Source organism: Drosophila albomicans, chromosome 3 (genome assembly GCF_009650485.2).
Source record: "Drosophila albomicans strain 15112-1751.03 chromosome 3, ASM965048v2, whole genome shotgun sequence".
Lineage (NCBI taxonomy): Eukaryota > Metazoa > Arthropoda > Insecta > Diptera > Drosophilidae > Drosophila > Drosophila albomicans.
This window is the reverse complement of record NC_047629.2, coordinates 21,881,444-21,898,050: the sequence shown is the minus strand read 5'-3', so window position 1 is coordinate 21,898,050 and position 16,607 is coordinate 21,881,444. Positions and strand designations below refer to the sequence as shown.

Here is a 16,607-nt window from a genome sequence, read left to right as displayed (position 1 = left end):
ATCGATTACATTCAATATGCCCTTGCAGTTCGACCAAAACAATGAAACAAACAAGAGGCACAAAAAATGGTTGAAATGGTGAGATGGTGAAATGGATGCGAAACAACTGATTCTCGTGGTATGTTTGAGTTGGTTAATTGCTTCGCACTTGTTTACAAGTTAACAAATAACAGGAAAAAAGGAAACACTGTATAAAATCAGAATCAGAAAACTGCTGCTGCAGCATTCAATGGCATGCAATCAATGAGATGGCAACAAAAAAACAAAAAAAAAAACAACCAATGAAATGCGGGCAAGCTGCGAAACCAAATTCCTCACATACTTTATGTACTATATATATGTATATATAAGCTCACTCGAGCATATTTTATTGTTATGTCGAGAATGTCGCTTAAAGCGCACCAAAAAAACAATGGCAAATCGCAGCCCATAATATTTAAACAATTGCTTCGCTAACAACAACAGCTGGCTGGCACTTCTTGATGGCATCAAGTTTTAATTATATTACCGAGAAATTTGTACCCAAACTGACCGAAAGGCTTCAATAAATATATTATTGACGCTGTAGTAAATTAGGAAAAGTACAGACAAAAACACAATGACAAAGACAGGACAGGACAGGACAGAACGTCGTTGAACCCTTTTGCTTCGCATTCGAAAGGTCACTGAAGTGCTGCTGCTGCTTTTGCTTCCTCAGCTGTGTGAATTGAATTGAAGTTGCTTTCAAGCCACTGAGTGGTGCTTTCAGCAACGCCATCATCTCTAACTTCCAGCCTCAGCAGCAGCAACAGCAGCTCAGTGGCATGTGCGTCAACTTATTTCAAGTTCTAGTTGACTTGCTGCCTCACTTTCTTGCTTTAACCCCTTGCTACACAATCTGAATGTGCCTCATGACAAAATTTAAGAAGAACATTTCTTTTGACTGTTCAAAAATGTCCGCCAGCACACATAAATTCACAGGAATCCCGCTGGATTCTGCGAAAAATCGCAGCTACACAAAGCCATATAAATTCTCTTTTGTTTAATGTGCTCAAAGTAAAAAGCACAAACGAAACAATGTCAGCGTTGATGTATATTATTATAAAATTTATAATAATTTAGTCTATTTGTCTTTTTCTTCGTATTCTATTTTCGCATTCTCAACTGTTTTGTTGTGCCTCCTGGGGTTAAGTGAAAGCCTTTGTCATTGTCTGAGCTCTGATACTTGGGCAACCAAACTTTGTATGCGGTGCGCTTGTTAGTTTCTTGTTAACTTTCGAATGGCTTTTAATGAATGGGGCTGATTGAAGTATGGCATAATGGCTGACTGGAGAATTGAATAAATAGTCAATTTCGGTGAATGCAGTTGCACATTTAATGGGCACAACAAATATGAAAACATCACAAAAAAATAAAAACAAGAGGGGAAAAATGGGGGAAAGAGTTTTGAGGGGCATCTCTGCATCTATTTATTTAATTTGACGTGTAACATCCGCAAGTCGCTTTCGGTAGCGGGCCCGGTAGGGTCTACTTATGTACGGTATGCTAAGGGGCAGTGCGCTGCAAAGACGAACACAGATACAGATACATAGATACAGCAAACAGTGTGAGAATTCAAATACAAATATATATTCGACGGCAAAGGGGGGAATTGAGGGAAAGTAAGGAGAGAGACGTTGACTACGAGCTTGTTTACCTATAGCTGGCTTTTTGGCTGTGGCGAAGGCGAAGGCGGCGCTGGCGACGATTATGTAAAGGTTATGAACTTGACAATTAGACGCCACACGAGGCGTATGAGCAATATTATGGCCACTGCGATGCTAATGCCAATGTCACGCAGTAGTACAAAGCTGCAGCAGAGAGAAATCACATACAAACATATGGACATATAGACAAGAACAACAATATAGAAATGGCAACTGCAACGGCATATTGAACACTAAATAGAAATCAATTAATTTCATTAAGCATATCAATTTAATGGCAATTGTTTGTACAAATAACAAAAATATTAGTAGTTGTGTGTGTGTTTGTGCTTGAGCATATTATGTTACTAATTGCAAAGTTAAATTAATCACTCGTATTTTGCATTAATGTAATTTGATTAATGCAACTGCATCCACAATTATCAACTAGCAAATAAAAAACACAATTAGAGACTGAGTAAATGCAATTTGCGAGCATGAAATACCCTTTGCAGTAAATGACGATTATTTACTTTAATAATTAAATGAGTAATTTAATCACACAAAATAATTAAATTGCAACTTTAAAAGTCACATAAATCAACTGCAAAAGTAATTAATGTCTTTAGACATATTCGCAAATATTTTCAATTATTGTAAAATGTTAAAGTCCCAAGAGAATAAGTTCATTTATTTTGCATGCCTCTTTTGAATGTGAGTGAATGTGCGTTTGTGGCCATAAATTATTTTGCTACTTTAAGGCCATAATCAATAGCAAATATTAAAACATAAGCCATGCACAGATTAGCGAATAAATATTGAATACTTTTTTACTGCAAAACTTGGAAATTCGGATGGAAATACCTGCTGCTGCCGCTGCCGCTGCCATAGCGATCCTCGTTCTCGCTCAGATGATGCGGAGCAGGCACAGGTCGAGTGCGTGTCGCGCTGCTGCTGCTGCTGCTGCCACCGTAACCGCTGCTGCTAGTAGAGCTAGGTGTGGCATAGCTGCTGCGTGATGTGGCAGCGGTGTCGTCTCGCGAAGCACGTCGTGCCTCCAAGCGATCCCGATACGAGCTGCCCGATGTGGTGGCTGCTGTTGTCGAGCTGGCTGCACTGCTGGGCGTCGATTTGGTGGCACTGCTGCTGCTGGTTGCCGCACTCGTCTTGGGCTTGCTCTCCGCCTCCGACTCGGACTCCGATTCGGAGCTTGTCTCCTCCTCGGTGCTCGACTCGGACTCGGCGGCCTTTTTCTTGCTGTCTGCACCGTTCGTCGTAGTTGCCGGCGTGCTGTGCTGCGGCAAGAAGCGACTTACAAACGGTTTCTTCTCGGGCGTCGCTGTCGCCGCAGCTGTTGACTCGCGTGTCGTCGAGTAACGCGCTGTGCTCGCTGCCTTCTGTTGTGCACTGCTACTGCTGCTGGGCGCTGCACTGGCAGCTGCTGCTGCCGCTGCGGCCGCTGAGCTGGCAGAGCTTTCGGTGGAGGCGCTGCTGTCGCTGCTGCCGGAGCGTTGGGTCTTCTTTACCGCTGCCACCTGGGCGGAGACGGCCGGTTTGGACTGTTGGGTAGGAGTAGGAGTTGCATCAGAGTCTGTGGCGCTGTCAGCCTGTTAGTTGTTGTTGATGTTGTTGTTGTTGTTGTTGTTGTTGTTGGGTTGCAAGCGAGCAAAACGTAACGAAATGCAAAAGTAGAGAGAAAGATACCGATATGCGTATGGATGATGACTGTGGCAATGACTATGCATATGGACAAGGATTCAGGATATTGTTCTGGACATTTGCAATTGACAACGATGTGTGTGTGGGGGTGTGTTATGTGTGCGTGGGAGGATGCGTTGCGGGACGCCTGGCATTTGTCAAACTCAGCCATAGAACACAAAATATGACGCACGCCGCCGCCAAACGCTGACATAGTTTTTGCCGAGAGTGACTCGTAACATTTGCATGAATTCATTTAAATAACTAAAAATAACCATTTTCATATCCCTTAGAAAATGAGTTCATCAATTTGCCGTTATTTGTGGCCATCGATATTTCCGGAAGGTATCGAGCGACCTTTTTGTGTGTGTGCGCAGTCTGCACATTTAAAAATGCCAAAAATACTTGGATAACAAAACAAGACAAATATGCAACGAGTGCGCATATGTCACACACACACACTAATACTAATACACACATACCAACAGGAAGCAGCAACGCTGACAGACATGATTGAAATGTTCCCATTGAACTGCGCTTTGTGTAGCAGCGACAATGTAGTGCACGGGCAAAAAACATTGTGCGAAAGAGATGAAGGGCAGAGAGTGACAGAGACACCCACTCACAATCACACACACACACAGACGCATACGCACAACAAATATATATACAGCGGACATCAGAAATTTGTGACAATGAAATAAAAAATACAACGAAAAAAACATACAAAGAAAAGGAAAAGGCAAAGATAAATGAGATTCGGGCTTTCGCTTGGCGTTTTGGCGGTTTATTTAGCTGGTTCTGGTGTTGGCCAAAATCGAATAGAGATATTTAGTAAGGTTTAAGCAAATTAACATCACTACCACATCGTTTGTCCACTTGCAAAAACAATGAAATAGAAAGAAAGAAAGAGATACAGATAGACATAGACATAGAAAGTTTATCTTCAAGTCACTTTGGTTTTGTTGTTTTTTGTTTGATTTTCACATATAAAATTTCGTTTTATTTGTAACTTTTTGCAGTCTCTAACTAAGCATAAAACGACAAGGTAATAGATGTTAAATTACTAGTATGTATGATGAATAAAAAATGGTTACGATTACGAGTATGCCTACAAAATTTTGTACAATTCATAATTTCTGATGTCCCTGCTTTGGGTCGTCACTTTTTTTAAGAACAATAATAATGAACTCTTCGCTTTGCAAGTAGTGTATTGAATATTCTGTTATGCCGGAGTGCATTTACGGCCATTAGTCGATTAGGTTTTTTATATTATTATTATTATTGTTGTTGTTGAAAAGGTTGGACCCAAAACAGCATTAAAATAAAATGAAAGGCGCTCACAAGACAAAAAAACGGAACGGAACGTGAAATAAATAAATAAACGAATGAAACTTAACGTACACATAAAACAAAATATTTGTTAGGGCGCAGAGTAAGAAGGTAAAAGGTATAAACAGGTGAACAGGTCAACAGGTAACAGGGTAACAGGTAAATTGGTAAATAGTTAACGGTTAACAGTAAGTAATTTTTTGCTTTTGTTTCGTTACAGACTTACGGAGCAGGGGGAAGTGTGAAAAGTGAACACAAATAAAGAAGAGTTTTGTTTTATTTTGTTTTGTTTTGGACAAAAACACAGTTGGCAAACATGGCGTATACGTAACACAAACAACAGAATACTGTGCAGCAGCTTCGTGACACGTGGCAGCTTACAGACAACAAGCTGCGCTGACTGACTGACTGACTGACTGACTAACTGACTGACTGATTGAAACTAATCCTCATCCGTTTCATACTCCTCCTCATCATCATCTTCCTCTGGCTCCTCTACAATCGGAGCTTGAGCCTCACCCTCAGCTGTGTGCTCAGAGTCCAAGTCCGTTTCGTCGTCGGTCACCTCGATTTCCTCCTCTGTATACTCATCTTCCTCATCCTCTTCAGCTATGACAATCGCCTCAGCTGATCTCTCTGGCTCCTCCTTATGACTATCGCTAATGAGCTCTTGCTCATGCTCATCCGCCTTCTCCACAAGCTCTGTCTCTGGTGGCACCACATTAATCACAGGCGGCTCTCGCTCAGCCCGCTCATCGCTCTCCTCACTTTCACTGGCTGTCACCTCGATGTATTCATACTCGGAGGAAGAGTCACCATCATCTTCCCCTACCGTGGGCACCGTTAAAAAGTCTGTCTGTTGCTTTGTCTCTGGCTGCTGCTGCTCTTCGATTCGCTGCTCCTCTTCGACTTGTTGCTCCTCTTCGACTTTCTGCTCCTGCTCTGCCTCACTCTCACTTCCAGTCTCGCTCTCAGTCTCGCTGCTGTCGCTGCCACTGTCACTGGCCGCATCGGCATCTTCTTCCTCCTCTTCTTCTTCTTCTTCATTTGCCCCACTCACACTTACCTCGGCTCGTGCTGTCGTCGCCGCACTACGCACTGGAGAGGCCGCCGCCTGCTGGTTACTGCTGCCGCCATCACTCTCCTCGCTGCCTCCCTGTCCGCCACGCTTCAGTGCCGTCACACGCTCCGTGTTGGGACGCTGCTCGTTGCTGGAGTCCGTTGCCGTTGAGCTTGCCGCACCACTCGATGCGGCAGTCTTGCGCTTTTGACGCGCCAACTCATCCTCGTCGGGGGCTGCGGCGGATTGTTGATTCTTTTGCTGCTGTCGCTGCATCGCTGCCTTCTGGGCCTGGATGGCTGCTTGAACGGCAGCTTGAGCTGCAACTGCGGCATCGGACTTCTTCTCCTTCTTCTCCTTGCCAATGTCCGCGAGTCGCTGGACAACGCGTGAGCAGTCGCTGAGACGAATGATGCCACTCAGCTGACCGCGCGACACATCCTCGCTGTCAAGCACACGGTCCTTGCGCTTCTCGATCTCCTGCTGGCGCTGCTGCTGTTGCTGCTCGCTGTCCGAGTCCTCATTCTGATGGGAACGCACAAAGCGCGAACGGAAACGTGACGATTTGCCAGCACGACTTGCCGGCTCGTTCTCGTAGTCGTTGTCGTAATCGTACTCAGAGCGTCCGTAACGATCGCCATAGCGATCGCTGTTGTTGTTATCTTTGGCAATGCGCTGTGGACGCTCACCGAACTTGCGTCCGCCCAGCACGGGCTCATCGTTGTAGCCACCACGTTCCTCCTGTTGACGGAACTGTGTGGCCAGGCGATGATCACTCTTGGAGCGCATCAAACCGGGTTGCAAGGTGGTTGGCGGTGCCAGATGTGAGCTGCTCACGGAGCCGCCGGGCGTTGAGTGTGGCGCTATGTTGAGATCACCAAAAGTGGCCAAATTCATGACCAGCTGGTTGGGATCGATGGAGACGAGGAAGCGCACACGGCGACTGTAGTCGTTGTTCTCGTACTCAAAGTGCCGGAGAAACTCGACGGTCTTCAAGAAGATCTCCTTGGTGTCCATCAGTTCACAGTCATCCCATTCGACGGTCTCGTTCATGTATTTGTCCACGATGTCACAGTTGCTGGTGATGTTGGTTATCTCCAGGTCCAAGTTCTCCTTGAGCGTCATCAGATTGCGCAACTCCACGGCCAAATAACGATCGATCTCACCTTTCAGCTGATCGGATCTATCCTTGATGGCCTTGGTGATTCGTCTATATATCTCGTCGATTTCCTCTGTCACGCTTATCGCGTTTGTCTGGAGACTCATCGTGTTCTTTTCGATGATGGCCAACGAGTCCTGCAGCCGATGCAAACTGCGACGAATCTGTCAGTGAAACAATTTATTAGCATAAGAGAAAAGAGTATCGTATATCAATGGCTGTTCACCTGTGAGTTGAAGCGGGTAATCTCTCGGCGCAGTATGTCCATGTGGGCGCTCTTGCAGTCCTCGCAGATCTTCTTCTCGCAGTGAGCACAGTGTGAGAGATAGGCCTTCTCGGAGCAAACGCCGCAGCGCTCCATGATTTGACCTACAATTGGAGTAGAACATTAAACAAGGGGGTTTTATTAAATCATTCAGGAATTGCATTGACGAATGAAATGGCGAACAGTGAAAATGAAACAGAGTTCTTTGAATAAAAACTTGAAAAGGAGTTAAAATTAGACTGATTGAATTGCAAGGAGCAGTTGAAACAAACTACAGAACAGTGGAAAAATAGAGCAAACTGAGCTAACATTATGAATATATATCGTTTTCAAAGAGAGTTGGAATGAAACATAAAAAATTAAAATATAACGCTATTTTGAAATAATTCAAGATTGTAAACGCATGATTTGAAAGCAAATCTAATAAAAAATAAAATTTTATTTTACCATTTAACTAATTTGTCACATAAAATAAAACACCGAAACAGTGAACATAAAACAGATTAGTTTAAGCTCGAGTCTAAATAAAATTTGCATCTTTTTCACTCGAAACAGTAGCAACCCAAAACATAGATTTTAATAAAGAGCAATATAAATAAAACACTAACAATTGAGTACAAAAAATGTTGCTAAAGTGAAACTGTTGAAATGAAAACGATTGCCACGCATTCCAAAATTGATACTACAACAAAATTGCTTTTGCCAAGTGTCCAATATGCACATAGCGCGTCAAATCCCAATCCCAATCCCAAAACGTTCCCTGTGGCCACAAACAACTGTCAGGCAGTGCAATGGCAGCCAAACAGTGCCAGCCAACAAGCTGTCTATGTGGCTATGGCAATTTTTGGCAATTGCCATTCCAGAGAACGTGCAATCAATTGGCATTCCTTTTCGGCTTGTTTAGCATTGCCAAATAACCAGGAAAAAGTCAAAGTCATGTTAACCGTGCGCTGACTTGTCACACTCACTGTGTAAAACGTAAAACTGTGCAATCAAATGCCAACGGCGGGGGCCCGTTGACAGGCCGCTAAGCCATCAATTTTGCAGTGTTGGCAGCAGCTACTGCAGCTGCAGCAGCAACTGCAACTGCAACTGCGTTTACAAAACGCATAACACAGCAACAGGAATCATTCGCTGGCTGAGTGAGCGAGGAGGGGAGGGAATGGAGGGAACTAATGCGATTTCAAGAGTGTCGCCAAATGCAAGAAATCAACTGCACCTAAGCGTTATTCTATGTGTTCTAGATGTTTATGTGTCGTTGGCAGGCACATCCTGCCAGGACATGCCGATGTCTTGGGTCTGCCAAATGCAAATAACGAGCAGTCGCCTTCGTTCACCCTTCCCACCGCCCATCGCCCGCACTGACAACAATGTGCAGTTGGAATCACAGTCACAGTCACAGAGTAAACTTTTCTGCATGAATTGCTGCCCCCATCACCCTCTCCCACTATTGCTGCCAACTCTTTCCCTTGTCTGATGAACTCGCCTCTGCTCTGCAATCTCTGCTGTGCTCTGCTGTTCTGTGCTTGACAATAAACTTGCTACACCCTGAAAAGTATGCTATGTTGACTGTGCTGCGCCAATAGTTGGCTGTATTTTCTTGTGTAATCATATGGAAAAGTGAATTTGCAAATACTACATGAGATTGCGAGTCCTTGTATCATGGCATCCAGTTATCCATAACATGCGGCGGCTTGAAAGGATTTGCCCAGTAGCAGCAGGAGCAACAGCAACTTTCGCTCATTGTCTATAATACAGACATTTGCATAGCAATTGCAGAAAATTGTCAAAAATACTTGCTTTGTCTGCTTATTAACTGTTTGATACTGATTGCGAATACACTCAGCACTCAGCACACAGCACACTCAACACTCAAAACTGTGCTGCTAACAGCTACTATTTGCATTTACTGATGAGTGTCGTTCTCATTGTCGTTGTCGTTGACGTTGTCGTTGACGTTGTGATTGTCATTTGCAATTTGCTTCGACTATCAACTTTCAAGTTATTTGCATAGTCATGGTTACAACCTGATCCTCAATATGCGCCGCAATGTAAATTATTCAAACACAGTGAGCGAGACACCACACAAAATGAACCAAAATCAATTTACGTTTTGCTTAGTTTTAATTGCTAACAGCATGACCAGAAAAGGGGGGAGCAAAGGGAGCAAGGCATACGGCGACAAAACACACACAAAGCAGTCGATTTTTAATTGGAAACCAAATATTATGGCAATGGCATTTGCTTTTTGCTTTTTATGCCCTTTTTGTTTTTTTGGTGTTTTTAATTCCTTTGTGTATCTTTTTTTGCTGGAGAATTTAATTAAAGTAACGCAAAATTTGTTGCAAAGCAAAAATGTATTAATATCTACTTTGTTTTTTTGTGTTGTCGACTTTTGTGCCGGGCCAAAAAGTTGCAATTATCACAATGCACAAAATGCCTTTAACAATATATGATATATTAAAAATATTTTATGCAAACAAAACGCTATGAAAATCCATTTTCAATGTGCAAATGCCAATTGCAATTTCATCTTTCATGGCCTTTTGCACAGCAATTTCATACACGATGCCGTCAAAAGGATAACCAAACAGTCAGACGGGCAGACAGACAGAGAGACAGACAGTTGGCCTGATGGACAGTTAGGCAAACACACCGAGCGGGCGAGAGAGTGAGAAAGAGAGAGAGTGAGAATACATTTGGATAGACAAAATGTCAGATACAGTTTTCAATTTTTCAGCTCTACTTAAAATGCAATAACAAAATTCCATTCAAACGCTGTGTTTATCTTTGCCAATGAATATTCATTTAGTTTTGTAGAATGACTGATGATTCCACTTGCAATGGCCTGCGAGGGGGAGGAAAGTGGGCAGCAAACTCACCTGAGGTGGGATCCGGTAACTCGCCGGTAATTTCAATATGCAGCTCCAGAAAACGCTGAAGCGTAACGTTGGTGGGAAAGGCCTGCACTCCATTGTAGGGTATGCGATGTTCGGCACGGCACTCGGGGCATTTGACCTGCAATATTTTGTAATTAAAACGTTGAGTAAATCAAGCTATCAATATAATTTGTTAATTGTAATGTAGCACGCTTTAAAAACCTCACAACATATCGAATAATTTATTATGTGGAGGCATCTTGAACGTGTCGCAATTGTTTGATCTCTGTCCACGCCTGGCTCCAAGAGAGCGGTGGCTTAACTCTGGTGCTTTTGGCAGAGGCTGAAGACAGTTATTGGTAACAGTTTTTGGCAGTTCGCCCAACGGATGCGCTACACAATGGCAAAATGCTTACCAATTATTTGCGTGTTGCTGGCGTAAAGCCAAAACAAATTTAAAAATACACACACACACACTCACACACGCACACAATCAGAGAGTGAGAAGCGGGGGCTATAAGTAGCGAAGTAGACACATATTCATTTTTATATATAGTATGTATAGATAAGTACGTGTATGCGCCTGGTTTATATGTAAATTTTATAATTTTTCAGCAGCGGAAAACACAACAGCAACAAAGACACGAACAAGAAAAGAAACTGACGAAAAAAAAAAGAATCAAGCAAAGCCAAATCGACGCAAATGCGCCGCAAGCGACAACAACGAACGAAGCGTAAGGAGGGAAGGGAGAAAAGAAATTACGTACAAGAAAAACAAAAAGAAAAACCCAACTCATTTCGTTTCGTTTCAATGTTGAGTTTGCCTTTGGACACATTTTGTTTTCATTTCCCTCATGCGATTTTTCGGGCTTTTGCCGAGCGATTTATTAAGCAGCTTTTGGCATGTGACGTAGCCGCTGAATAAATACGCCGCATTTACCAAAGATTGCCTCACACACACGCCGCACACACACACACACACACAGACTCCACACGCACCCAAACCATTTGGCTTATGCATTTGCTGTGATTATGATTTATGACTTCTTTTCCTGATACAAATTTATATAGCATTGAAAGAGAGTGAGAGAGCGAGTGAGAGAGTATGTGACAAATAAGTAATCTTACCTGACGTCGCACATAGTCGACCAATCCCTCCATGCAGGGCTCCATGCAGAAGGAGTGCTGGCATGGCAGCAGCTTCGGTATGCGATACCTGTCCAGGCAGACGCAGCACGTCAACAACTGTTCGAATTGTTCCATGATTCACTGCAAGATCAACCGAGAAATAGAGAGGAAGAGAGTGGGCACATCATTAGACTTGACTTGATTTGATTAGATAGCATGAGAGAGAGACAAAGTCCTGTCAATTTGATATTCATATCATTATAAATTCGCGTACCTCCCGCCGTTAAGCTCATCATAAGATGTCCCAACCGCCAGCCTCCTGCCCCCAGTCGTAAGCTGTCCCCACCAAATCGGATTGCTACATTACGAGTCCTTACATTCGAATAAGCACAAGGACAGACCCACCAACAGTAACAGCAGAAAAAATGCAGAAACAAAAGAAGCGAAACAAATATCAGGCCCAAAAAGAAACAAAAACCAGCGGCAGAGGCATACAATAAATTGACCATTTCAGCGCCATTGTCGTAAATCGGGGAGCCTCAGCTTCAGTTTCACTTGCTTTCACCCCACCTCCCCATCCTATGTTGGGTTCATTTAGCCTTGGCAAATATTCTAAGCCACAAATCTGCTTACAGCCTGGCTTCATTAAAAGCGGTTTATTTAAAAGTACTCAATGCGGCTCACACAAAAATGCGGCCAGCAAATGTAAATAGACATCAGGAGAAATGTGAATACGAATGAGAGCGAAGATGATGCCTTGAATGGAGAGAGAGGTGCGGCATCATTGCAATTTAATTGCCAATAACTCAGCTTAATTATGAGCACACTTGAGGTGAGCCTCAAAGAGTCTGCACACACAATGATAGAGAGAGAGAGTAAATTTGAAGTATACTTCACACATCATTCAGTCAGCCACACAATGCGTTGGCAAAGCAATCAAATCAGGCAACAAATATTTATTCTATATATAATACGAATATGAATACAACAAACTATTTGCAGCTTGTTTCATTTGCCGTAAATCGATTTTGCAGTTTCCAGCTTGCAGTTTTGCCCCCAAAAGAACTCATTGAAAGCTCAACACAAACTGCAAACTGCAACAGCAATCAGATGAATGGAAAAATGAATTGCAAATACCTGTTAGCTCAATAGAAAGTGCAGTTTTGAATGGAATTTGCAGATGCAAATCTTAGTTTGATGCGAAGCTTTGTGAAGCCATTTTCGCATCGAACATTATGCGAGTGAAATAAATTCCAATTGCATTTGACATTAAATCGATGCAGAGAGGTAAATTGTGGCATTTTGCTTGCTTTAAAGCAACGCAAATGTTTCTATTCGAGTGCACAAAATTAGATATTCACGCGCAAAGGGATTCGAGCGAAAGTGAAAAAGTAATTCAAGCAGTCAAAAGCTGGCAAGCTGGCAACGAGTGCAAATTCTCAACCGAAAATAAGCTAAAAATGCGCTGTGCTTTTAATAATAAAAATGACACACATTTTCCCCATCAAGCCCAAAAATATTTCCCTCATCTCTGCTCTATATGATGTATAAATAAATGCAATAACGTGCAATCTGCTGCCGTTGCTGCTGCTGCTGTCGCGCATATTGCGTATACGCCACGTCAGCAGCCGGCTCCGGACAGGAGCAAAAAGAGATACGTTACAGCCACGCCTCTCGTTACGCCTATTTGTATATGTGTGTGTGCAATGCGCACTTCCTGCACCAATAAATAAACATCGAAGTGCACCACTAATTGTCGTGTGCCTGTTTGCCATTATCGTGTGGAATATTTAAAGCGTTGCTTTAATGCGGCCAAAAGTTCACATTGTATGCTGCTCCTCACACTCTCCACTTCACTCCTCACTCGACTGGCAACAGGCGTTTGTCAGTTGTTGAAAAACTCATGCGAATGGCGTGCAATTAACTGGAAAACACGCTTAAAATCAAATTGAATAGAAATTTTGTCGTCCGCTCAAATTGTGCGTACTCGTAACGACTCTGTGTGCGGAGAGTTGAGCGAGCGAGCGAGAGAGAGACGTGTGGTATGCTAAAGTGCGACGGGGACAGGGGCGAGTTTATTTTGAATGGAGCGGAGGCGTGGCAGTGGGAGCCACATGTGTGCGGCGAAACTAATTTTGCAATTGCATTTCTGAATTGGCGCTGAAAGGATTAAAATGAAAGGCACGCCCGGCCATAATAGGAACCATCAAACAACGCGTCGTTCCTTCTTCCTTCTTCCCCATTTCCCTTTTTGTGTAATTCAGCTCGCTCGCTCTCATATGTATTCTTAGTTAAATTTGGACAGCAAAAAGAGGCTGGGGGCGGGTCCTTTTGCCCGGACTTCAAAGCACATTCAATGCACAATTTGAATGGCCATAGAAAGCGGCAACTTTGTGGGGCAGCTTCAACCGATGGGAAGCAAAATAGAACCCAAGAGCAGCTGAAGCAGCAGCAGCATCAAGGCTGAAAGTAATTTGAGAATATGTTTATGTCCTTGAGCGCACTGGCAGCGCTTTAATTTGCACTTCCATAAACAAATGCATTAAAAATAATATGCCCGAAATCCGAGCTCAGTAAAATCAATTACACAACGAGCTGGCTTTTGACAGCAGCATTTGCCGTTTGGCTATTATAATTTGGTTAGGCAGCTAAAGGCGAACCGGCGACGCTTTCAAATTGAAATTGGAATTGTTTAATAAACAGAATGTGCAGACAAATATCTTACGAATATTTAAGCAAGTGATTGTCATCTTCATTAAGCCGATAAAACTCAAAAGACTCTAGGGCTGAAATTTCAATCGATTCAATTATTAAAACAATAAATAGCTAGCTATCTCCTCTGCTCATTGATGAGCAGCCAATGAATTGAATTATCAATGAGCATATATTTGTTATTTATTTTGTCAGCCTTCCCTCTGTTATTGTTTATTCGCCGAATGCGCAGAGTGTGGGCAAGATTGATGAGGACAGTTGCTCAATGTTTTGTTATTCTACATCCAATACAACAGCCAAATACATCAAGTATCTTTTGCTATTTGTATGTATGTACGAGTATATAGCAAAAGCATTAACCTTGATTTTTAAAATTAGCAAATTGTGTAGCAAAACGAAACAGACGCATGGCCGGCGGAAACGGAAATGCTTGCTAATAGTTTGAGTTCATTACAGAAACGAGTTCAAAGTCTTGCAGAGCTATTGACCCTGGACGCTTGCCAGCTGCAACAGCAACTGCAACTGCATCTTGTGAGTTGCAATATGTATTCTCAATCCTCATGGCAATACATCAATTTTCACTGCTGTTTCGTATATGGGTCAGGCTATTCGCCAGCTGTCGCAAGTGACAAAAATCGACGGTTCGATGATGGATATAAAGCGATTGCCTGTCACAAGTACAAGAACAAACCGCACGCAGCGCAAAAGCAAATACGAAATACAGCAGTAGAAGAATACTAGCACGAAATACGAAATGCGAATAGAAATTGAATTGCACAGAAACACAACAATTTGGGTCACACATTTGGCAGGGCCAGCGAAATGCAAAACCGCAACCAAAAACACCCGCAACTTGTTCCCCTAGTTTCCTCCTCCTTCTCCTTTCACAACTCACCAGTAGATATCGGAAACAGTTTTTGCTCTTATTTTGTTGTTGTTGTTGTTGTTATTGATGCCACTGCTGCTGTGTCAAAGCGGCACTCAGAGGCAATCATAAAATGCAATTGGTTTGAAACTTGACTAGATAAAAGACCGTAACGGGTAAACGGATAGCGGGTAAGCGGGCAGCGCGTAGTAAGTGGTATCGGTGATAGAACCGATTCGTTTATTCAATTTATTGTGAAGTTGAAATAGTTGAAATATTTTCAGCTAAACGCGAGGCATCAAATCGTATATCGAATTGTACTCAAGCACTTTGAAGATTTGGTTTCTATTATTTTTTCAATTTTAATTACGTATATATAGATATGCATTAAAATAATCGTTTCGAATTGCGTTAGAGAATTTTCATTTGAATTCGATGCGTTGCTAGTTTTTCGCAACGCGCCTCGTATAATTCGATTGGAAATGTAAAAACCGACTGAAGGCAGCTGAAAATTGCCAAGCACATGAGGCAACAACGGCATAAAAGCAAAGCAGAAATTAACACAAAAAAAAAAAAAACAAGAGCACTGTATTATATTTTAAATATATACGAAAAATCAGCGCTGTGTGTGTATCTATATATAAGCATCTGTATCTGTATCTGCAGCAATACGTGGAGAGAGAGCCGTGAGACGACTGCGAGATACAAACAAACAAACGCGCGATCGAAATACACACGCCAAAGATATTCTTGGCATCAACATCGTCGACGTCAGTATGCGAGTGTGAGTATCTGTGAGCTAGTTGCGTATGTATGCTGCGTAGTCGCAGCTATATAGCTATAGCCATGCGCTCAGCTCATTAATGAGTTACATTTGTTGCACGTGTGTGAATCGAAATGAAGTTTTCACATTGTTTTCCTTTGACTTCAGACCACAAGAAAGCGCTGCTAATTGCGGCCTACAGCAACAATGTAATTTGCCTATCTAACACTCACACACACACACACACACACACACACACACACAGAGAGACAGATGGAAAGAAAGAGAGGCAGAGATCTGGCAAGGCGTTGACGTCATCAAATGACTGACTATTAATAAAGCTGCCGGCATTTGCCGTTAGCATCTTAAGTATCTTTGTGTGCGTGCGTATCTCTCTCTCTCTGTCTTTTTCAGTAAGTATTATGGGCCTCTGTAAAGCCTATAAATAAACTCCATTGAAAACTGGAACGATATTTGGGCTGTTTGAATTACGCTCCAGTTGCGACTGTTGCAACTTCGCAAATACCTCAGCAACAATTCCACTTATAAACGGCAAATTAACAACTTGAATTTAATATTAAATATTAACACACATTGACAGCAAAAACAAAGAGAGAAAATCGCAACAAAGGCAAATACCTTGCCATGGGGTCTATTAGCTCTTTGGCTGGCATGTGACGCTTTTTAGCAATTGGTTGAGCAAAACCAAAGGGATTCGACGCTACGATGAGTTGGCAATTTTTGCAAGCAGACACACAAAAACCAACACACACACCCAGAGCTCAAGGTCGAATCCGTGTGAGACCCTTGGAGGAGTGCGCAAGAGGCGCTAAAAATAATAATGCGATTTGCCCGGAATTCAACCGACAGACAGACTGACAGACAGACTGCAAAGCAAAGACTGTAGACCGTAGACTATAGACTGTGTTGACGACCTAAAGATAGCACTGCAAATTCAAGTGCTATAAATAGAAATCGCCGAGATAGAACAACATACAACTGCAGCAGCTGAAACTTCACAGACTACATCTGGGAGTTTCGAGAAAAAAGAGTGCGAAGCGAGCGAGAAAGACTTTTTTGCA

General features: G+C 42.7%; 1 protein-coding gene across 10 annotated transcripts in view; it reads right to left on the bottom strand.

Annotated features, from left to right (window-relative positions):
- Positions 1-16,607, bottom strand: part of LOC117567331 (RING finger protein nhl-1) — a 30,414-nt gene that overhangs the window by 6,122 nt on the left and 7,685 nt on the right. For 3 of the 10 annotated variants that reach the window (XM_052004405.1, XM_052004404.1, XM_052004408.1), the window contains exons 3-7: positions 11,186-11,326; positions 10,061-10,196; positions 7,140-7,282; positions 5,761-7,077; positions 2,529-3,271 (exon numbers count right to left, since the gene is read on the bottom strand). In XM_052004405.1, the coding sequence (XP_051860365.1) occupies positions 2,529-3,271; positions 5,761-7,077; positions 7,140-7,282; positions 10,061-10,196; positions 11,186-11,320 (2,474 nt within the window). In that variant the 5' untranslated portion in view covers positions 11,321-11,326. Of the gene's footprint in view, positions 1-1,123; positions 1,540-1,711; positions 1,830-2,528; positions 3,272-5,760; positions 7,078-7,139; positions 7,283-10,060; positions 10,197-11,185; positions 11,327-14,792; positions 15,240-16,607 lie in introns of those variants that run through there. The other 7 variants (XM_034247246.2, XM_034247248.2, XM_052004406.1 and 4 more) reach the window with 6 other exon arrangements.